This window comes from Varanus komodoensis, unplaced genomic scaffold (assembly GCF_004798865.1).
Source record: "Varanus komodoensis strain SLA01 unplaced genomic scaffold, ASM479886v1 scaffold66, whole genome shotgun sequence".
Classification (NCBI taxonomy): Eukaryota; Metazoa; Chordata; class Lepidosauria; order Squamata; family Varanidae; genus Varanus; species Varanus komodoensis.
This window is the reverse complement of record NW_025336296.1, coordinates 3,058,473-3,081,637: the sequence shown is the minus strand read 5'-3', so window position 1 is coordinate 3,081,637 and position 23,165 is coordinate 3,058,473. Positions and strand designations below refer to the sequence as shown.

At 46.3% G+C, this 23,165-nt stretch overlaps 2 protein-coding genes across 6 annotated transcripts in view; both read right to left on the bottom strand.

The window, feature by feature from the left end:
- Positions 1 to 6,849, bottom strand: part of TG (thyroglobulin) — a 155,591-nt gene extending 148,742 nt beyond the window's left edge. Inside the window, exons 1-4 of the mRNA XM_044450405.1 lie at positions 6,482 to 6,849; positions 3,156 to 3,264; positions 1,823 to 1,920; positions 363 to 566 (exon numbers count right to left, since the gene is read on the bottom strand). Coding sequence (XP_044306340.1) covers positions 363 to 566; positions 1,823 to 1,920; positions 3,156 to 3,264; positions 6,482 to 6,593 — 523 coding nt within the window. The 5' untranslated portion in view covers positions 6,594 to 6,849. The remainder of the gene's footprint in view (positions 1 to 362; positions 567 to 1,822; positions 1,921 to 3,155; positions 3,265 to 6,481) is intronic.
- Positions 6,850 to 9,380: 2,531 nt separating this feature from the next.
- PHF20L1 (PHD finger protein 20 like 1) overlaps positions 9,381 to 23,165 on the bottom strand; it is a 57,955-nt gene continuing 44,170 nt past the window's right edge. For 4 of the 5 annotated variants that reach the window (XM_044450390.1, XM_044450389.1, XM_044450391.1 and 1 more), the window contains 5 exons: positions 19,622 to 19,721; positions 18,140 to 18,335; positions 16,239 to 16,608; positions 13,034 to 13,199; positions 9,381 to 10,605 (listed from right to left, as the gene is read on the bottom strand). In XM_044450390.1, the coding sequence (XP_044306325.1) occupies positions 10,463 to 10,605; positions 13,034 to 13,199; positions 16,239 to 16,608; positions 18,140 to 18,335; positions 19,622 to 19,721 (975 nt within the window). In that variant the 3' untranslated portion in view covers positions 9,381 to 10,462. Of the gene's footprint in view, positions 10,606 to 11,672; positions 11,712 to 13,033; positions 13,200 to 16,238; positions 16,609 to 18,139; positions 18,336 to 19,621; positions 19,722 to 23,165 lie in introns of all 5 variants that reach the window. The other variant, XM_044450393.1, reaches the window with a different exon arrangement.

Below are 23,165 nucleotides of genomic sequence, written 5' to 3'. Positions count from 1 at the left end.
GGATGCAGGCAGGCCACATCTGGGAAAGGAAGTAACCCATAGCCAGCAAGGCCGGTAGCCACTGATAGCCTCCTCCTCCATGAATCCATCCAATGCCTCTGAAAGTCATCCAACTGGATGTCTTATCACCACTTCCCATGGCAGCAAATTCCATAAGTACCTAATTCAAAAAGCACTGCCCTTTATCTGCCCCAAACCTCCTACCAATCAGCTCCCTGAGGGACAATTGCCTCAGACCTACTGGGTTATAAATAATCTGACTTTGGCCAAAGAGGGTCAGCTTGGGAACAAGGAAGGGAAGGTGGCATCCTTGCCACCTCCCGTTTGAATCCAGAATCGAGTTCTGATCCAGCGTGACTTACATCGCTTCAGCTTCCCCTTCTGCCTTGTGCCATAAATCTCCATTCCTTCACTGTCCACACACCAGCACTGCTCCTGGCCCAGGTCACACTGCATGGGGTCAAAGTCACCGGAATCCAGGCACGCCGGGACGTACGGCGTTGTGCTGCTGTTGACATAGCGGCTGACCAGGATCCGCTGCTTTTGGAGCTGGCAAAAGGATAAACCTGCCGCAGGGAGAAGCAGTGTTAAACTTGGGGGAGTTTGGGGCTTTGGAGGTATCACGGTCCAGCTGAGTGAGACTGGGAGAATGGCACTACGCAAGAGCACACCTGCTGTGATAAACAGAGGGGGACCTGAGGATAAGGAGGGCCCTGAGAACGTGCCATGGAAAGGGACTGTTCTCTGGCAGCAGCAGCTTCTTCATCTTCATCTTCTGGCAGTGCCAGTGCTGCACTGCCCATGTTCCCCAGCAACTGGTATGCAGAGGCACAGTGACCCCAGGACCCCAAACCCTTGGTGGCCATCTCCTCCTTGAACTTGCCCAACCCCCTTTTGAAGCCCTCCAAACTAGTGGCCATTCTGACATCTCGTGGAAGTAAATTCTAAAGGTTGACTAGGCACTGTGTGAAGAAATACTTCCTTTTATCTGCCCGGAAGCTTCATGGGATAACGGGATCCAGTATTCTGAGAGGAAGGAAAATGTCTCCCTGTTCCCATTCTCCCACCATTTAGAATTCTGTGTGCCTTCTGTCATGGCTCCACTTCGTCGCAGGATGAAAAAGATATAGATCCATGAAGAAAAAAGCAAGCGCTTAAAATAAGGGTGTAAATGGAGGCCCACCATGGATTTTGGCCCTCTGCACCCATCTTCAGTCACCACTGGCTGTAATGGCTGGGGCAGATGGGAGCTGTGGCCACCCTAGGGGCCACTAGTTGCCCACCTCCAGGCATGAACAAAACTAGCATGAACCAAAGTCCTGGAATGGCCATTTTGCCATTTAAACTCAAGGTCTGAATTGTAGGGCCAAACTTCCAGGGCATCTCCAAGGTGGGCGGGGCCTCACGCAAAAAGGGTGGGGCCAAAAGCCCCAAACCCTCACGGCTTTCCACGTAAAGCTCCTACGAGTGCTGGGTACGCCTCAGAAAGGGCAATTGATTGCCCTTGGGTGGGTGCGTGGGGTGAGGAAGCCCACAAGCTGGAAATGATCAGAGTATCGGTGCTCGGGGAAAAGGGGCTCACCACCGAAGGATCTCTGGGGATTGGTTTGGGAACGCAGGTGGGCTGGATTGGGTGCAATGCCGTCCCGCATTAAACACTCCTTGACACCTTGGGCAAGGCTGACCCTATTATTGGGCTTCCCCCACCCCTTCCCCCTCTGTGTACAAAAGCAAGCCTTGAATGTTCAAAGGAAGAGACGCTTGAAGGTGATTTTGCAAGTACTGCAAAAGTACCGCAGGTACGTAAGAACGCTCGACTTACAGGCTACGGGGGATCCAGCCCGCCTGGTCCCCACCACCTCAGCTCCTTTGTCATCTACACACCAGCAGGTAACACCGTTTTTATCGCATTGTATGTTCCTAGTAGACAAAACATACATTTTCAGTGTTACAAGGGCATTCGCCTCTATGAATAAGAGGTTCACAAACATTCTTAATGCATCTCCCGCAGCCCAGGCCAGTAAGTGAATGGTTACAGGTTTTATTCCTTGGGTTTTCTTCATAAAGTTCTGACTTGGCATCCCTTCCAAAGCTGAGCAATGCCATCTGTCCAGGGCAAGTTCTCTAAAGAGACACTTTTGTTTTTGGACCACTAGGTGGCAGCACCCAATTTCTTGGGAGCAGATGCAGGAAGAAGGGGAAGGAAAATGAACCAGCAGAGCGAGGTGGGAGAGGTGGGAATCACGTGATGGAGCGGTCTTCCCCAACCTGGTGCCTTCCAGCCACACACATCCTCCCTAACTAGTGACCATGCTGCCCAGGGCTGATGGAAGCTGTAGTCCAGAAGATCCAGGAGGTGCCAGGTTGGGGAAGTTTGTGGCAGAGATCAGCGATGAGAAAAAGCCCTGGGCAGCTTATTGCAAGAGCAAGACTCCCTGCAGGTAGAAAGCTAGCACACCGAAGCAGGGCAGGCTAATAACTTAGGGGGCGTTCCTGGTTTTTGCTTTGCCTTGCAGGGGGCGGAGGTTACTGCTTCAGTGAAGGGAAGGGTTTTAAAAGAGCATCCTCCACCAGAAGTCAAAAATGATACATGCGTTGGATTCTTCCAGCATGTTCCACTGTTTGCATGGGCCAAGTCTAAGTGAGAGGCTGGGCATGACGAACCAGGAAGGGAAGGCAGTGGAACAGCAGAGCGTGTGCTTTGCAGGGTCAGCTTGCCGTTTTCGCTTCAGTGCTTGCCCGTTTGACAGGCAGTGAGCCAGTGAGCCCCAGAACAGACCCTCCTGCCCCAGCTTTTTGCACTTATTCAGCTGGGGGCCCTTGAGGTGGAAGAGTGGAATGCAAATATTTTTAAATAAATGAAGCTTGTTCAGCATGGGGTCCTTGAGCTGGGAATGGTGAGAGGTCTAGGAGACCTGCAGCATAACATTTCTGCTGCTGGTCAAAAAGCAATGATGTTTCTTTAGACAAATGGACACCAAACACAGCCCAGCACGGAGCTTCTGGGCGAGGTTCCAACACAGCTGCCCAACTGAGACCTGAAGGAAGAGACCTAGGCATGAAATCAGCTTTTGCTTCACCACTGTGGTCTCATCAACCTGTGTCCTCAGGCCCACTCATGCGTCATTAAAGTCACCTTCTTCCAGGATCATTACCTGAACTGTCCATCTTCCGAGCATTGAGGAATGTAGTCTTCACCTCCCTGAAAGGCCTTCTCCCTCTGAAGTTCACAAGGCCGAAGAGGCTGGCTTTCTGCCTGGTACTCTACATGCCAGAATAAGGGAACGTTACTGGAGCCGACTTTCCCAGCCTCATTCTGGGAACCCTTGGGATGCCTTTTCCCTACCATGATAGCCCAATAGTGCATCTTTCTAGATGAATCATGGACCAAAGAAATTCTCCCTATCAGCGAAATGCAAACGTAGTCTTGGCAGAACACAGCCTTCCCATGCCAATGGCAAAGAACCGGCTCTCTCTTGGTCCCCACATTTAATTTATTTATTTTATTTATTATTTATTATTATTTATTAAAACATTTTTATGCCGCCCCATTCGCCGAAGCCTCGGGGCGGCTTACAACATAGATAAAACAAGTTAAAATCCATATAAAATAATCTTAATTAAAACTCACATTATAAAATTATTTATTTATTTATTTATATATTTATTTATTTATATTGTGATTTATATCCTGCCTTTTTCCTACAAAGGGAGCTTACATCATTCTCCTCCTCCATCTTCTCCCCACAACACCCCTGTGAGGTAGGTTGGGCTGAGAGTCTGTCACTGGCCCAAAGTCACACAGTTGGCTCCATGGCTGAGCGGGGACTAGAACCCAGATCCTCTGAGTCCCAGTCCCATGCTCTTAACCACTACACCACACTGGCTCTCCATCCATCCACAAGCATCCTACCAAGCAGCTTCTCCAGTGTGAACTTCAGGCCTGCTAGCAGTAAACTTTTTAACTCCCGAGGGCATTATTTTCATTCGCACTTTGGGTACCACAATAAAATGTATTTCTACTAATACCACTGCCATTTCAAAGCATTAATTTTGTCTTTTACAGCTACTGTATCAGTAAAATGTAATAAAAATACCATTTTCAACTACTACGGGAATTGTTATTTTTGCTATGTTTCAAAGCAATTGCAGGAAAATTTACTCCTAACCATGTAACTTCAATTTTATGTCCTCAAAACTTATTGTAAACAATAAATAATATAACATATAAACATATATATTTCCTTCTTGGAAAAAGTGGGCTTTTTCTTTCTGTCAAGGCAGGATCTGAGTTCTTTGACAGAGTGAGACAACAAAAGGTTGAAGATCACTAAAGGATACTTCTGCATGTGCATCAGTAGCAAACTGCCATATAGGTGACCAATATTACGGCCGAGGTGAGCAGTAAAAGCTCCTAGGAGTTGGTGGGCAAAGATGCGCCTAGCAAATTCCCTCCTGCAACACCCTGAACACCTAGGAACAGGTTTGTAATCCGACCCTTCTCAACTTTAGAGGTTGATTAGTTGAAGCTTTGAAATATTGTAAGGGTTTGTCCCAGATAGGTCCTTTTTGTGGGGTAAAGAATCTCACGGTGTGAAGATCGCCCTCTGAAGCACCTTTGTTGAGATATATGCCAGTCATATGATGCAGCACAGATTGGCAATAATGTTTGCAGGGGAGACGAGCAGTGCAACTTCCTTTTGGGACAAGATGGCTGGGAGCTTTCTCTCTTTCACACTTAATGAGCCTCGTGGTTGTTCTGAACAGCCTGTTCCTCTTTCCAGCGCAGCCGCAACTGGATCTGTGGCAGATTTTTCTCTAGGAAGGGATGTCAGAGGAATCCACAATGTTTTTGAATGAGCTTCGATTCCTATGAATCTGACCCCAAGTTCCACAGCGGACTTTTTCCGAGTTACAAGGATCTTGCAACTTGTGGACCATTTTTTCCTTTGCATGATTTTGTGAAGTCGTTGGAAAATTAAAAGGCACTGTCCAAAACTGTGAACTTCCCCCCATCTAAGGAATAAAAACCCGATTACAAGGGGATCTGTGCATTTTTCCAAGTGTGAATTCGTACGAATTGTACAAACATGCCTGTGTGAAAACAGAATCTATCAAAGAGTGGATGGTATCCCCAAACACTCCCGGGACCTGGCAATTCTGGGTTTAAGCTTTGGCCCTCCTGCTTTCATGCCAGAATTTACCCTCCCATGGAGGGGGTGAGGAAAAACTGAAACATGGAAACAGGAGGTGGGGAGCCCAATGACTTGATAAGCCAGGATAGCGTGCGCATGGTTAGCCCATGCTTAAGCCATGAGCAGGATTCAGCACTCTGAAATATTTATTTATAGTGTTTTTATGCCGCCCCCATTGCAGAAAGCCTCCGGGCAGCTTACAAAGGAAATAAACAACCTAAGATAGAATAACATTAAAAATTCGGAGCATCTCGGCAATAGTTTAAAAGCAATAAATAAAAAAACAATTAACAATTAAAATATCATTTAAATAAAAAGGTCTTGGCCTGGCACCGAAAAACAAATAACGACGGCATCAGGCGGAGCTCTCTGGGGAACGCATTCCATAGGTTGGGTGCCACCGCAGAGAAGGCCCTCCTCCGGGTACTCACCCTCCTAATATCTTTCACGGAGGGCTCCCGGAGAAGGGCCTCCTCCGCCAGTCTCGGGGTGGGAGGGCATATATGGACGCAAGTGCTCCACTAAGCAGTGATGCCAACCATTGAGGCTCGGCATGTGTGCAAACCCAGTCAGTGACTCTGATCCACATGTGGAAGTGCTTCCATTTTCCTTCTGTAAACTTTTCAGCAGGTGATACAGGCCTATTATCAGGCATGATTGGTAAAATTCCCATCCTATTTTGGACAGCTTTGCTCACAATAGTCTTCCTTTCTGGATTTGCTCTCTGCTGTTCTGATTTGCAGCCTGGAAAGCTTGACTTTGCATTTTCCTTTCCATTAGTCCATGTTCTCTCTCTTAGTTCAGCCTAATACAACTTTCTATGCGTCCTTCTACAACCTTCCATTGTGATCTCATCCCAGTGTGCTATCCTATGCACAACTTACCTGGGAGTCTCTCTTGCAGAACAAGAAATATATATACATAAGACTGTGCTATGAGTTTATTGCTACCTGCTGTGCTGAAGATGAATTTATATGAATCTCAGTGGTTTGGATGTAAATTTAGCCATTAATTATATAGCTCACATCCTAACACAGGGTGCAATGCACGAGTCGTATGATCAGTTTGCGGTGTGGCCCTAGAATTTTCTTTTAAGCAAGCACAAGTGATGTCTCCCCCGCCAAAAGACATTCGTAACCCCTGGGAAGGGTTTAATCTGATGTCACCGGTTAACAGAATAAACTATCTAGCCTGTGAATAGAGAGAGGTCAATTTCCTATGTTATTTCTTCATTCCATTATTCAATTTGGTGCCTGCAAGCAAAAAGGAACTTGGAGATCACTTACCAAAGATACTGGCTGATGCTATATTAATAAAGCAAAGAAAGGTGTTGAGAAGTAAGGGGCCCATTCTGGGATGCAGAAAGATGGTCCCCAGCAAAGGGACCAAGACCTGCATGCCCAACACTGTTCTCAGCCATGCTTTTATAGCTGCCACCACTTGAAAACCTTCACTGATGGCATGCAAGACTGGGCATTAAAGGGGGCTCATGACGCACATTTCGTTTCCAATCACAAGGGTCATTGAGTTGCATCATCCCCTTTGTCTTTCAGCCAATACAAACACAACCAGCCACGTGAAAAGGAGACTGAGCCAGAGGCACTGCGCATGGAATTCACAGGAGCTGTAGGGCTCAATCGAATCTGTAACCCATGGGAAATGAGAAAGTAACTGCACGATGCCTACATTACATAGAATCACAGTAGTGAGCAGGATCCAACCCCTACTCAATGCAGGACTCGAATTAAACCATCCCTCCCAAGACAGCTGCCCAGTTGCATCTTGAGTGCCTCTAGTGTGGGAGAGTCCACAAACTCCCATCATCGGTTCCATCACCATGTTGGCTTACTTACCGTTGCACGCTTGGATTTAGGGACCTAATTCAGCAAATAGGTTTCTGTAGCTAGCATAAGGCTGGATTCATGAATACTTTGTACAAGGAAAGGACCACTGAATTTGCATCTCTACCTAAAGCAAAATGTATTTGCATTAAGCTGCTCAGAACTTGAGCTCTTCTGCCTCTCAGGGCTGGTTTGGAACATTTCCCAGATCAGATCATGGCAGCAGGCTTCATATTCTTTGGACAAAGAAAACCATGGGCACAACGCGGTGCGGAAAAATCGAAATAGCTGTCTGCTGCTCAGCACCATCCTGACGGAAAGCAATAGACACCTGTGTTCATGAACAACACAATTCCACTGGCTTTCAGGAACTCCATAACTAGGCCTTATGCTAGTTGAGATCACAAATCTGTGCAGCTCCACCTTATTTACAGCAAATCTGCATAATCTACATTTTTTCTTAGAACTGGTTAGAAGAATGCAAGAAAAGTCATGCTGGATCAGACTAATCAATCAGAATCCATCCAAGACCAGAACTCTGTTCACACACATTACAGATCTGAAGGTCAGGGGTGGTGGGAGAACTTTTGCTGATCTGCAAATTGTCTTTCAGCAGCGCACGAACACAGAGAAAAGCATCCTGGTGCCGTTCACTGTTCGGGACTTCAGCACCTGCAATCCTTGGCCACAGTCCATGCCGGTTGGAGCTGATGAGTTGCAGTCTAAAGCACTGGAAGCACCAGGTCACCCACTCCTGTACCAGCACACAGTCTCCTGACCACTGTTCGACACAGGATTTCAGAACGGAGTCTCCCCCAGCCCACCTGTGGCCGGAGCCACGGCTTTCTGCTTGCAGCAGAGCTACTACCCTCAGTCCCGGAGAGGGACATAGCTCTAAGCACAGCTAAGACACCGGTCCCAGGTCTGAACTCCTGTACAAAAACAGGCAGGGGCTCATAGGATATGATCTCATATTACAGGGACTGAATCAAAAATACCCCCTGAATTTCTGCGATATTAACCGGTGGTGGTGGCTTTTAAGCCACAAGACCCGCTGCAGACATTAATTTTTTCCAAATGGTAAGAAACAGGAGCTCATGGAAGACACATTCAGCTGATTTGCTTTTTCTTCTTTACAAATATTATTACATTGCATTTATATCCTGCCTTAAATATAAATTCCCCTTGCATGGAACCTGAGGTGGCTGGTAAGTTTCTCCAATGCTCCATTTTTGCCTCACAACAGCCACCCTATGAGGTAGGTGAGGCCAGGAGTGATTGGCTGGCCCGAAGTTGCTCAGTGCACTTCATGGCCCGGGGGGCTACAAGCACATCGCCCGAGCTGAGACCAGCACCCTCGCCAGAACACCACGGAACCGTCAATGCAGTGGCAATCCCCATGCACAAGACACCATTCTGAAAATGCTGCCCTGCCCAGCGGGACGATGGGCCACACTGGGCTAGGTGGCACAATGGACTGACACATTAAAAGACAGCCTACCAAAATATTCAGAGACTTGGGCACCTTTCCCAACAGTATGAAGAGCATTAAATCAAAGGGGTTGGCATGCTTTTTGCAATGGTTTAAGCAGAAGACAAGAAAAGTGAAGGAAAGCAGAGTAGGCAGAATAGTTTAATAAACAGCTTTACATACAGTACCTTACATATAGAACAGTGTATCTGCAAGTTTAAATACATTTGTGATGTTCAGTGGTGTGTACGCTTAATCTGAACGGAGCTTCAAGTTTCCTGCTTGTTGTGCAGTTCTTGTACTCTTTACTCCAGATCGCCAGCACTGAAACAGTCGGGGAGGCATTAAGAGCTCAAATATCGCACTGTCCTCACTTACAGCTCCTTTTGAACAGTCGATATTTTTTTTTAATTTTTATCTTTTTTTTTTTTTTTACAAATTTCAAAACCTGTACATACATTATTTTCATTTTTCTCTCTCTTTAAGAAACTGCTAAAAGGTAACTTTTTCAATATTTTGTCACCAAGGTCTTCGTCTATTGTAATAAAACTAGACTTGTCAATATAAATATGACTGTAGAATGTAATACACAACTGTGTGTGATGCTCACACACAGTTATCCCAAGAAGTACTCCGTAGTGCTGTGTGCAACAATAATGCAGATCAGCAAAAGTAAGTGAAGGCCCTGGACTTGGTCCAGAAGCTTTTTTTTTTTTTTTAAATGGCAAGTAGGCTGACTTTGGTTTCACAATGTTGTGTCAACTCATAAGCCTCTAACAAACCATGGATTTTCACCGCATCCCCTCCAGAAAGGCGGGTCCCAACGCACTACGATGTTGATTCGCAAGGAATGAACCCACAGAGCACTCCATGTTTCCAATCGTGCAGGAAAGATTTATTTGGACAAAGACAGAGGTCCTGCTGAGCCATTCCAAGATTCTTGGCCTACAACAGGTGTATCTCACAGAGAAATGCCTGCATATATATATTTATATATATACTCCCCATACTGCAACTTTTCAGATTATTCAGACAAAGTCTAAAAACAGAACAGCGGAAGTGCTCCAATTTCGTAGCCAACTGCTGGCATTCTGGATGCTCTTCTCAAATCCTCAATCCAGCTGAGGATAAGTATTTATGAGGGCCAAGTAGAGCCATTCAGGACAAAGAAATTTATAATGGTACTGTATCCCTGAATACTGCCATTACAGTGAACACAAATAGGTACAATTTTGGATGGTTCGCTGGCAGTATGGAGGAATCTGCTGGGGAGCTGCGGGGGAAAACTCCATTCAAATGATTTGTGTCAGCGTTTTTTTTTAAAGTGTTATTTGGCACTTCTGACCGTTTCCCTCACACGCCTGCTTTTAATATGACTGTAAGATCCACTGCAAGGAAGGTTTGGCTTAAAAAAATAGTATTCATAGAGAGGCCATCACAGAAAAGAGTCTCTTTTGGAAAAGGAAGCTAGCACTTTTCATTTTCATGGATAATATCTGTCACAAAAGGGACAGGCATTTGTTCAATTTCTCCATCCTTCAGCACATCCATAGTTACAAATCTTGTCCTGCCGTCAACACTGGAAGAAGATATTGCAAATTCAATATTTTTTCCACAGTAGCCTTCAGTTGGCTTAAATTTACCAGTTTGAGGATTTCACCCTTGATATTGCCTGTGAAAAAATATAAAACATTCCTTGGTAGATATTTCTACCCTGTAGAGTATGAAAAGAAGAATCTCAGCATTTATTTTACCACCTCAGAGAGCATATTCTTTGATACTCCGCATTCACCTTCCCCTGCTTCTTCAGATCTTCAGGATAATAGGACCGTTGGTACAGAACGAGGAACAGGGTTCAAGCATCTTCTTAAATTCATCCTTTTGCCAGTCTTGCAGATCATCAGATTCTCACTGCAAGAGCTTCTCCTCTGTGCGCCCCTTTAGCCTTCCTTTTGTCATACAGAACAAAGGGTTGCTATTTGCTGGACTTTCCCCATGTCAGATATGAGCTGTTTGATCCGCCGTTTGAGCTGAGGCAGTCGTGCGAGGGGATCTGGTGGCTCCAGCTCTCCAGTGAAGTCAAGCCAGCTTTCTAGAACTACATGGACAGGAGACACACGAGTCCTGTTAGGCCTAGTGAGACTCTGACACTGCATGATACACTTTAGCATTATGGGCAAAAGCCTGCTTCCCAATCCCGCCTCAATGGGAGGAAACAACAAGCTGCACGAAGCTGGAAACAGAAGTGCACGGGCCTGGCTGACAGAAATCAAGAGGGCACACTTAGCCATCTGTTTTGCACAAACCGTCTGGGGATGAGAGAAAGAGCAGAACTGTGAGACTGAACAGGCTCATCCTAAGAGGGCTATTCTGCATTATCCATCAAGCAGGAATTCTCCAACTGGGGTGGGTGGGCTCCCTTGGGAAATGTGGGGCTTCTCCTGGAAGAAACAGGCTCCTCCGAACACCAGGACGATTACTGCTACTAAGTCAAGGTTCGATCTACACCAGGTTCACGGAGTGACTACACCCTGATGGCCCACCAGGTTCACGGAGTGACTACATCACCCCAGTGTGATTAGGGAAGCATAGTCAGAAAGAGTGCTGCATGATCCCAACATTTTCTTGCATGATGCCTTATGGGGGGGGGGGAGGTGAGCAGGTGTTCTGCCTGTTCCCTCATGCCAGGGAAGGTTCACTGTCCATTTAGTGAGGTCCTGGAATGCAGCAGCCAGTCGCAGGAATGGCACCCAAGGATCTCTGCACATTCAGCTGCGAAAGGCCTGCCTAGGGCTGAGTCCAGCTCTCCCAGTTGGCAGCATCGATTTAGAAGCTGGGCCCCAGTTCAAATCCATTGAGAGCCACTCTAGGCAATTATGTGCAATGATATGGGGACCACACCGTTCTCTTCTGTACCCTCAGAATCATTAGGTGAGCATGACCTTAACAACAACTGCACAACATTCCCAATTTAGGATCCTTCACATATAAGAACATGGGACAGAATGCATATATTTCCAGCAAAAGAGTCGATCAAATCAACCAAGACAATGGGTAAGTTGAGTAAACCAAATAATAATCATGGCTCTTTGTAACTGCTTGGTTTTACTCAAGCCAGTCATTGCTTTGGTTATTTGAGTAAACTCCTGGTGGCAGGGTAGATACCTTGTTACGCCAAGCTCAAGTTTCTCCCTTCTGTTGGTTCTGTAATACAAGGTAAGTATGACTTAACTTCCAGCACAGTGATCAGAAACAGAGTAAGCGCAGCCAGGCAGGCAACCAGTCACTGACTGGGTTCAAGGGACACGCTGCACCGCTGTGGCTCTGAAGGCACGGCAGCTTAGCACACGGTCCAGGACCAGCACCCTCTGTGCCTCACGGGGCAGCTTCTCTGTTGCTCCGAGGTCACCCTGACAAGCTCTGGCTCACTGCAGGGTTTCAGCCACTCCCGGGCTTGTTGTGTCCTCCGAACTTGCAATTCTTGGGCTTCCCTGAGGCTGCATTCCCTCTCTCCAAGTCCTGCTTAAAGGAGGGCCCGAGGAGGGGAAGCGAGGCAGGGTGTGCCTTGAAGGTGAGGGAAGGACACAGACCTGCCGGATCTCCTCTGGAAGAGGCCCTGGAGAACACACCTTACTGCTGGCCACAGCAGCTGCCAGGTGAGCACTGGGAGGGCAAGAGCACAGGAAGCGACAGAGGGGACGAGTGGCCTCCTCTGCCAGGATCAGCAGCAGGAAGCCTCTGACTGCTGCTCTGTCCTCCTCAGTGCTCCCTGGGAAAACAGCAGGACATCCTGGGGGAGGGGGGGAGATGCCCCAGGCGCCTTGCTGTGCCCACCTGTTTCTTGGGCGCAGTAGGACCCCCAGGCTAACTTTACGCCACCCCAGGCGGAAACCGTCGTGCCAATCCACCCCCTCGGCTGGGGATGTGCGAGGGATCCACTCTGTGGGCAAATCCACTGGCTTCAGCTTCCCAGACTCCGGTCTGCCTTACAGTGGCCCAGAGACGGAGCTCCTGCTGAGTGTGCCCAGTGCTCACCAGGAACTGAGCCCCACCAGCTGTGCAAGCAGCACCATGTTCCGTGCCCGCCGCCACTGCCAAAGGCAGTGAGTGGGGAAGCAGGCGGGCTGGCGGGAATGTGGCTGGAGGAGGCTGCCAGCGACATGGCTAGGGGTGCTCAAGTGTTCATGAGCTTCCTCTTGACTAGGCTCACGTTGCCGGAACATGCCAAGTCCAAGAGGACGTCTGTGGATTCTGAAGGAATGGGTTCCTAAAGCGTGCATCCCATCCCTAGTCCTGGCCAGGAGTTACAACCAAACATACAAGTGAAGTACAGTCAAATATTCTCAAAAGGATGTACCTCATGAGTACCAGCGGCCATACAGAAAGGCTTCTATCGGATCCAGCCTAAAAAGAGACTGTCTGCATTGTATGGTGCAACTGGCAACTCTTTCTAAACTGTGCTGAGCAGTTGAGATGCAGAAGGGACCTAATTTCAATAAATGATCTTATTGCCTTAAGTTAATTACCATCCACTTCCTTCTCAATCAGGTCCATTCTACTAGCGACTTCATTCTGTACATTCTCTATGTGGGTAAGGAGGTTTAGCTGCCACTGAAGACGGGAATCCACACGTTCTTCAGCTCCTCTTTTTTCATTAAATACATACACAGTGTTCCCTTCAGTTGAATGTCTCTGCATAATTACAACAAAACAGAACCACGTTAGCAAAAGCTGAGTCATGCTTTAAGAGTTCAGTTAGTCCAAGGGCTGCCCGTTCGAGACACCTGCCCACACAAGCAGCTTGAGCAAAGCTACTTTCACACAGCCCCTGGAGTGCGAGGAGACACACACCTGCTTTTGAATGACACAGCACAACGAGAGGGCAACCAAGGTGACTTTTTGGGGACTGAGGCTGCAAGTTAATGCAACTCATACCAGGCTCCTCTGATTTCTCCATCTGGGCAGAAACTTACTTAATTTCATCCAGGGAAATTCAGTAAAGACTTCGCTTTGGCCAGGCTGTCTCAATACTATTAGTGTGCAAAGCAGAGCAGGCAAAAAATGTCAATCTACTTTTGCTGCCTTATATTTTTTTAAGCAACTGCAAACTTCCATCCCTTGTTTGTGAGGCAGTGGCCAGAGCATGTATGGTCGGCACTGGGGATGCCAGCAGGATTAGCTTTCCAGTGGTTTTTATCCAGGGACTGATACAATATCTTGGCTTTACCGTGTGCTCCTCTGCAGCAATGCTCCTCACTACTCCAACTCATACCAAAAGTATCCTTGAATCCCTGAAGAGTGTAACAGCATGCAGAATCTCCAGGTCTCAGACCCAGAGTTTGGCTTTTTCTCCTCTTCCGCACAGGTTACCCTGTTGATATGGTCACTAACTGCATGCTGCAGGCAACTTTACAATTTACCAATGCAGTAAAATAAACTGTGCACCTTGAAAAAGAGTGCAGCTGGTGGCACAGTACTGATAAAAGGCAATCAGTTTTTCATTTTTCATCAAATATATGCAGGTGGAAAAAAGCTAAAATGTGAGACTGGAGGGCCTATTTTATACTACTTTTGGGGTGGGGATTGTTGCTGTCCTGGGGCCAATTCATTTGCCTTGATTTTCTCAACAAGCATTTGTTCTCAAATCATCAAAGGGAATTAAAGAAGTTAATGCAAATTCTCTGTGCTGCAATTCTTTGGTCTCCTTTCCTGTGCTATAAAGAGGAGCCAGGTGGTGATAAAAGCGAGGGAGGATGGGAAAGGAGTATAGCAGCTGCCAGAGACTGGTCCATATTGAAGAATCATAGTATCATAGAATAGTAGAGCTGGAAGGGGCCATGAAGGCCATCAGGTCCAGTCCCCTGTAACCAAGCTACACCATCCCACCCAGAGGGCTGTCCAGTTCCTTTCTGAATGCCTCCAAGTGTGGGAGAGCCCACCACCTCCCTAGGCAGCTGGTTCCACTGTTGCAGTGCTCTGACAGAGAGGAAAGGACACAGACCTTTTCCTGATCTCTAGACTGCAATTTGAGTTGATTATTCTGTGTCCTACACTCCGATATCAGTGAGAAGTTGACCTTCCTCCTTGTGTCAGCCTTTGAGTACTTATAGAGTGACATTATGCCCCCTCAGTCCTCTCTTCTAAAGGCTCAACATGCCCGGTTCTCTCAGCCTCTCCTCAGATGGGGATGGTCAACTGTTCCTGCCTGAACTAGAACTAGTTCTATGGATTCATAACCACATGTGCTTCATGCAGTCGCTTGTCTAGAGATCATGTGGTCTGGGAAATCTTAGCATCCAACGTGATTCTCCATACACCAGCAATCAGTTATGGAAAAAGATAAACAGATCTAAGGTTTTGTTGATTCAAGTTACCCACTGAAGTCTAAACAACAATGTAAGGGTTTTCAGAGCGTCAAGGTTCACCTGCTGTTCCCTCTCAACCGTCCAGGTGCACAGAGGGTAGGAATTCAACTGCACAGTGGTGCTCAAGCTCTGCAGAGCACAACCAGATCTGCAGACAACCAGAGTTGCATTACTAAAACTGCAGAAAACCAACCGTGCATTTTATCCTACCTATGTTATGCCATCCGCTTGGTGGATGGATAGGGAACCATAGCCTAAATTAAAAACCACATGGGAATTATGGGGGAAGGGGCTTTATTTGCACCCAAGCTTGATCTGGTAGGAGGAGGAATCTTTGAAAGACATTTCTGTTTTCCATTGCTATTAGAGTGCACGGAAGAGTTAGGCATTCTGTTGATAGGAAACAGTAGAATAATGCTGTTTTCTATGTGGTCCTGGAGATTTTGAACAGCCAACGAACAGCCAATGTAGGAGCCCAAGTGGTGCAGGCTGTGGGAGATGGATGTGGTAGTTCTGGGCAGCTGCCTGTGAGCTTGGCTATGGCATATAAGTGAGGCCTGCCCTAGGCTGCAGCCACCCCATGACTAAGCCACCCCAAGGCAAATGTCCTTGCTCTGTAGCACATGCGCCCCAAAGGTGAGCCATCACTGATGCAGCTGGAAGGGGGCCAGCGATCATCTCCAAAACCCACTACCTGGAAGCAGCAGGACCATCTGCCTTGGGGGACTTTTGCCTCTGGCAGTCCGCTAAGCCAAGAAGCAGGCAGCAGGGTGGCTGGGGGAACTGCAGGCCTGAAGATGCCCGAGCCTGGACCACAAGCCTTGCTCCTCCTGCTCGTGAGTGATGCAACGTGTTCCTCACTGTGCACCCTGCCTGTGAGACTTCTGCTACATATGAAGCACCCTCAACATCTTCCTGAGAGCCTCCCTGTAAGAGAACCTTTCCCCACACTCCAGGCAATTCTGCCACTGCGTCTGATGGCTTCATGGATGCCCCATCTACTCTACACAGCATGAACCACCATGCCAGGTGTCCTTTCCCAGATCCTTCTACCTTCTGTAAATATGGCAAAATCTTATTTTATCTAAGCTAAACATACTGGAAGTTTCTATGCTGAGAACTTTCCCTTCATAAAAACAAGGAGAGGGAATGGCCAGGTTAGTCTGCTGCAGCCAAGACAAGAGCCCCAAAGCACATAAAAACTAGCCACACCTGAGTACAGTAAAAGCTGCCGTGGACTGGAGTCCCCTTCACCAGATGAAACAATATGTTTCTTGCTCTTTAAGGCTCTGCTGCTGACTCTCTTTTTGTTTTTGCCTCCATAACTAACTCCTGGAAGGCCACACAGATGAATGGGTAGCTTTACCTGATGGCTGAAACCATCTTCTTTAGATGAATATTGTAAACAATTTTTATCCTCTAAGAGCAGCTCTTGATCATCCTCAAAACTGCTGGTGTCGTCATCGTCTGAGCTCATAGGGTTGGTCATCAATTTGCAGTCCTGACCAAAACTCTGGGGTTTCTGGTAACTGTGCTCACTTGTAATGTAGGTTTCCTCCATCTTTTGGGGTAAACTAGGGGGCTCTTTATGGTTTTGACCATGATACGTCCTTTCGGGGGCCTTAATGGTGTCCGGCACAGTCAGTACCCTTCTTTCTACTCCAAGTGTTATTTGGTCTTCATCCTTCCGCAGACCTGCACAAGCCCACAGGTGAAGGTCAGGGTGATGCTTATTCCTGGAAAAAAGGGCCAACTCATGGTCAAACTGGCAGGGTAGCAGAGTCAACTGAAGCAGTCTTAACAGGTAGCTCCCCCCACCCCAATAATCTTGATTAAGATCATTTAAAATGAAGGATTCAGATGAGCAGTTTCCTAACCAGTGATGTCTGAAGTATTCAGATGACCTTGTTTGCCTCACAAATAACAGAGGTCATTGACTTGGAGCAGGGGGTGGGAAGTGCTTGTTTGGACCCTCCGTATTATTAGCATGGTACATCCCCACATAAAGGGCAGGACAACTGCTGAGAGGAGTTCTCATGAACACATTGCAGCAGTCCTCTGTCGACAGCACTGGCTGCCTGTTCCACTGTGGCGGAATTCAAGTTCTTGACTATGGCATATAAGGCCCTAAATAGCTTGGGACCACACTTACTCCACACATTCCTTGCCACCGTTTAAGATGCAGGCCCTCCTACAGGTTCCTCTCCCTAGGGAGGTTAAGGGGGAAGTTGCAAGGTGGAGGGCCTTTTCTGTGGTGGCACCCAAATTATGGAACGTTTTGCCTTTGGAGATTCATCAGGTGCCTACTTCACTGAGCTTTAGGCGCCTGATGAAAACTGCTTTGTCAACGCTCCTATGGCACTACTTAGACTACCTATATTGATGGGAATGGTTTCAATTGTATTAATTTACATTTCACTGATTGTATATACTGCGGCTTATCTTGTTTATTTCTTATATTTTAATAATATTCTTATAAGATTTTATATTATTATAACCATATTTTATATATAATGTATTATTATACATTATATAATGCATAAAATATTGTTATATTGTTTATATTGTTAATATAATGTATAAAGTTGTTTTGTTACAATATTATTATTGTAAGTTGTCCAGAGATGACAGTAATAGACGGCCTATAAATGGCCTAAATAAAAAAAATAAAAATAATTATTTTATTGATGTTATTATTAATATTTTTATGGTAATGGCCACCCAGAGAGCATTATGCCAACAGGCCGCATGTGTATATATATATAAATAAATAAAAGACAGTGAACCAGAAAAGTGATTGGAAGAAGGGTGTTTGCTTTCTGAAATCCAATTCTCATGTGGCATTAGCACTGTTTGCAAAATAAATTATTCTAGCGGTGCCGTGAACATGCAGGCTTCCCTAAATTGCATATAAATGCAATTATCACACATTGTGGGCCTGCCTGGAAGGACATCACTTCAATATACTGTACAGTGCCTAGCCTTTAATCCTCCTTCAAATGAGAACGTAAAAGTCCTCTTAGCTGGTCAAGACACTGGGGAAAGTAAAGACAAACTCTACAAATGTGACAGCTGAACTCACTGAGCCAAAACCAACCACTGTTTTCCCAGGTTATTCCATCCTTGCTGCACAAATACGAACACTCCTATTGAACGTTTGATGGCTTTACTGAGACAAGGAGAAAAATACTGGAATTTCTACCAGTGCTGGGGGCCAGTTGGTGAAGAGGAAACAAAGCTACATGCATCACCAGGACATGCACTTACTTCAGTATCCCAATCTTCAGCTGCAGCCCGTGCAGTATTTCCGTAACCCCACACACGTCAGCCAGGAGGCGGTGTGTTGACACTATTTTTTTGGCATTTAAGTGAGAATAGTTCTCTTTTAAAAAGGACAGCCCGCACATGTGGCCGTTGTTCAACCAGTCTTTATCATAGAGATATTTGGCACTCCATCTCTGACCTAAAAAAATAAAATAAAATGCAAGAATCCGATTGTATCCCATTGCCACCATTAAAAGAAAAGACGAAAACATTCTCAAAGTCTGTTTCTTCTGTCTCAGAGCGAATGATCACTCTGGGGAAAGCATGAGACATTGCTAGGTAAGCAGAGGAAAAGGGGCTGCAGTTACACGCATTGGGAAATTGCTCCTTTGTCAGAAATTCAGCACTCACAGGCCCCAACCTTATTTGTATCTCATTCATTTAGTGCTCAGCTTAGAACTAGCCCACCCTGATTTGAAGAAAGGTGTGCATGCACACTTGGGTGCCAGAAGTGCTTCTGGCGTTCCTGTGGCCAGGGCACAGGGCCAGCAACAAGTCAGGGCATGGCCGAGCACCTCACGAAGGGCCACAGCCAAGCAGGGCCCAGTGGCAAGATCCCTCGAGCTCTTCCTCCTCTTCGCCACTGCAACCTGTGTGTCCACCTGTCTCTCGCACTGACTTGGATCACAGGGGCCTGATGCAAGGAGGGTGCTGTTACCGCCGACCCTCTCACTGGCTCTCTCACGGCCAAGCAAGCCAGCTGTAGCAGTGACGAGGAGGAGGAGGGCAAAGGCCAAAGCAGCGGGTGGTGCAGGGGCGAAAAGGCTGGCTCATCAAGGGCAGGGGCTCACGGAGGACACCGTGCCCCACCTGCAGTCTGCTGTCCCGCATGGGGATGCTTACAACGGGGTTCCTGTCTACCTCCACCCCCATATCAGTCAGGTTTGTGCTACTGAACGGTCTTGGAGATGCGGCTACGTTAAAGGCCGTCTTTTGTCCCACCACCTTCTGAGAGCAAACGGCAGTGCCTCTTAATAAAACCGCTGGCGTGCAGAAGGAGCTGTTCCTGGTGATCGATTCCCCTCTCTTGGTGCTTTCCTGAAGTTGGAGCCAGAGCATTCAAAGAAGCCTTGCAAGTCAGGCTTGGGACAGCTTGGGGTGGAACTGTGAGGCTGAGACTGATGTTCGGCTTTCCTTACAATGTTCTGCGTCAGTGGGGTGGGCAGGACCTTCAGAAAAGGGTGTGCTATAAAGCACAATACCAGCTCCGCCCGAGTGAGGCAGAGCGGGGAAGAAGTACGCACCAGCAGAGGCAAAATCTTATAGGCAGACTCAGGAAAGTATCACAGAATCATGGCAAATACTGGCTGGGTAAAACACAGCCATTAGTATGGATGCATCCGGGCACTGGCTGCTGCACCGAGTCATTAACATGGAAATACAGAGCTGGAAATTTCAGACCTTAGTTCGAAAATTTGCTCATACCAGGTGGGTCCCTGCAAATGTAGCAAATGTACTGCTCTGGAATGCTGTCCTCCAACAACCCCATGCAAACACTGTGTTGCCAGCACAGGCACTCTTCACACTGGTGGTGATCAAAAAAACAGAACAGGAACAGGAACAGAAAAGACAATGCATGAGGTGACAAATGCCATTCGAACACTTGCATGGTCAAAGCACGGGAAAGGACATGGATCAAGTTACCATACTGCGTCTTTTATGCATACAAAATCCAATCTTATCTGAACTTATTCGCTAACTCTTCACCCACCCCAAAGACAGGTCAACAAAGCAAGACAATCAAAATAGGCCCACTAATTGTTTCTGATACTACAAAGCTGAGCTTTTCTGGCAAACAGCATCAACAAACAATCAGATTGGGCATATAAATGTTCAATAAATGAAAAATACCAAGAATACAAGGTTTGCATTGCTATATTTGGCAGTTCAATGCTGAATTAAAACTGGTCAGGAAATCTGTGAAATCACACTTTTTGACAACTGGGGGTGGGGGTGCTTTTAGAGAAAAGCCAGAATCTAGAGACAGTGGAAAGGAAGAAAGCCAAAATCCGGAGAGAGGAGAAGCACAAGCACTTATGCACAGGAAGGGGGAGCACTCCCAACATTTTCTGATCTATTGGTCTTGCTCTGTTCTCACAACTGGTGGAAGCACCCAGGCTACTTTATCTAAATGTCAAGCATTCCCAAATACCCCCAAAAGGTTGCTTGCTCCCTGCACTCTTTATAATTAGAAATAGAAAAGGGAGAACAAAGAGGAAGCAGCCCTGTACCAGAATTCCTTAAAATATTTCACCCCTCCCCTCAAAAACACCTGAAGGAATGCTGTCCCTTCCCCAACCAACTGCAAATGGGGGGGATTTCAGGGTGGCAGTCCATTCAGAACTATACTGAATATGACAAAGATCTCAATTACTTTATGTTTTCTAAGGCAGGAAGCCTCAACCAAGGAGTCTGAAGAGAAAACACTACATTATTCTCTCTAACTGATGTCTTGAAAGAAGTGCCAAGCACTCACTGTCTGTGTAATGCTACTCCGCATCTGATTTCTTGGACTTTGCTTATCAAGTAGTAGTTCTCTCCAAATCACAATGGGTCCCATGAATTTCATGAGGAGGACAGCTTGGTGCTGCTATTAAGACAATGGGCTGAATGTTACGGGCTGAATGGGCTGCACAGAAATACAGAAGAGCTTAGTGGCCCCATTGAGAGCATTTGGATTAAAATAAGTCGAGCAACAAATAAAAGGAACATGTTGGTCAGAGACTACCGCCAACCACCCAAGTCAAGGAGATGAGGAGGAAAACACTTCTGGAAAGCACACTGGCAGTGCTTCAGGGAGGTAGGATGTAGCAGCAATGAGGGGCTTGAATTTCCCTGATATCTGTTGGAAGACACATTCTGTCAAGCAGGGCCCCTCTGAGAAATTCCTAAGAAATGTTGCTGAAAGGAACTGGACAACTGGCTTCCCCTGACTTGATTATAACCAAGAGGGATGGCCTAGTGGATACAGCCACAGTTCTGGGAATTCTGGGGGAAAGTGGCCATGCCATACTTCAATTCTTAATTCTAAAGATAAGTAAAAGCCAAATCACAGATTTTAGGAACATCTGTTTTAACAAACTCGTAACAGTGATAAGGTCCTACGGCAAGCAACTCTAATGTGAAAAACGGTCCAAGATGGGTAAGAATTTTTAAAAGCCAAAATTCCAAAGGCACAATTACAAGCAATTTCAAAAAGAAAAAGCGCAGAAGACAACAGAAGATGTCAGTACGGCTTCACAAACAGCTTAGAGATGGCATGAAAATGAAAAGGGGTGTGCGGAGAAGTGGAAGGAAGGAAGTTTACAAAGGCAGAGGGCCAGGTAGCATGTTACTGCAGTGATGGTGTCGGAAAGGCTAAAGCTGAGGATGAGCTGGAGTTAGTGAGAGATGCTAAAAGGAGCAAAGTTCTTCTTAAGATATGTTTATAGTAAAAGACTGAAGAAAGAAAGGAGGATGAAGAAGGAAAATTGAGTAACTAAGAAAAGGCAGAATGGCTCAATTCCTACTTTGGCTCTGCCTTCTCCCAAAAGAACATCTACAATCTCCCTGGCAAATGTGAAATTTAAGCTGAAGGAGAAGAATTAAAGCTCAAGTTTGACAGGCAAACAGTCAAGGAACACCTAATTACTTTGAACAAGTTCAAATCTTCAGGGTCCAATGAACTGTATCTTAGAATATCTGACAGAAGAACTCTCAAAAACCATTATTATCTTTGGGAAATCATGGAGGATGGTGAAGTGCCAAATGGCAAGAGGAGGGCTACTATTCTTCCCGTTATCAAAGGGGGAGAAGGAGCAACCTGGGAGCTACAGATGAGTCAGTTTTACATCAATCCCTGGGAAAATTTTGGAGTGGATCATAAAGAAAGACAGACTGACAGACTAACCGACAGACCAACCAGTCTATCTGCCAACACTTTGAAGATTACTAGAAGCCAGCATGGATTTGTCAAGAACAAATCCTGCCAGAATAACCTGATCTCAGTTTTGATTAAGTAACCTCCCTGATGGACTGTGGGGATTCTGGGGATATAATATGTCTTGATTTCAGCAAAGCTTTTGACTGCGTGCCCCATGTCCTGATTAGCAAACCAGCTAAAAGTAGGCTAGATGGAACAGCTATCAGGTAGGTCCACAGTTAGTTGCAGAAATGGACTCAAAGAAGGGTTCTGAAAGGCATCACCTCAAACTGGGTTGAGGCAAAAAGTGGGGTACCACAGGGTTCAGTCCTGGGCCCAGTGCTCTTTAGCATCTTTATTAATGATTTGGATGAGGAAGTGCACACAATATCAAATTGGCAGATGATGCAAAATTGGGTAGGACAGCATATACCCTGAAAGACAGAAACAAAATTCAAAGTGATCCTGGTAGGTTGGAATGCTGGGCAGAAAACAACAGAATGAAATTTAATAAGGGCAAATGCCAAGTTCTGCACCAAGGGAAAAGAAATCAAAAGCACAGTTATAAGATTGTGGATATTTGGCTCAACAATTCTGCAAGTGAGAAGGATCTTGGAATTATTGCAGATCACAAGCGGCATATGATTCAACAATGTGGAGTGGCTGCAAAAAAGGCAAATGCTATTTTGAGCTGCATGAATAGGAATATTGCTTCCAAATCACATGAAGGATTACTTTCCCTCTACTCAGCACTGGTTAGGCCTCATCTTGAATACACATCCAATTCCAGGCACCACAGTGGCCAATATAACAGCAGGTTTTAAAAAGGGATCCAGGAACTGCAAGCTGGTTAGCCTAATTTCTGTTCTAGGGAAACTGAGGGAAAGTATTATGCAAAATAAATGCACCAAGCACACAGAAGGACAACCCCTTCTAAAGAAGAACGAGCATGATTTCTGCAAAGGAAATTTGTGTCTCAGAAGCCTTTTATGGTTCTTTGAGTGTCTCAGTGAACAGTCAGTGTCAGTGACCAGTGCTTTTTAGCTTGTTCATAAAAGATGCGGAGCT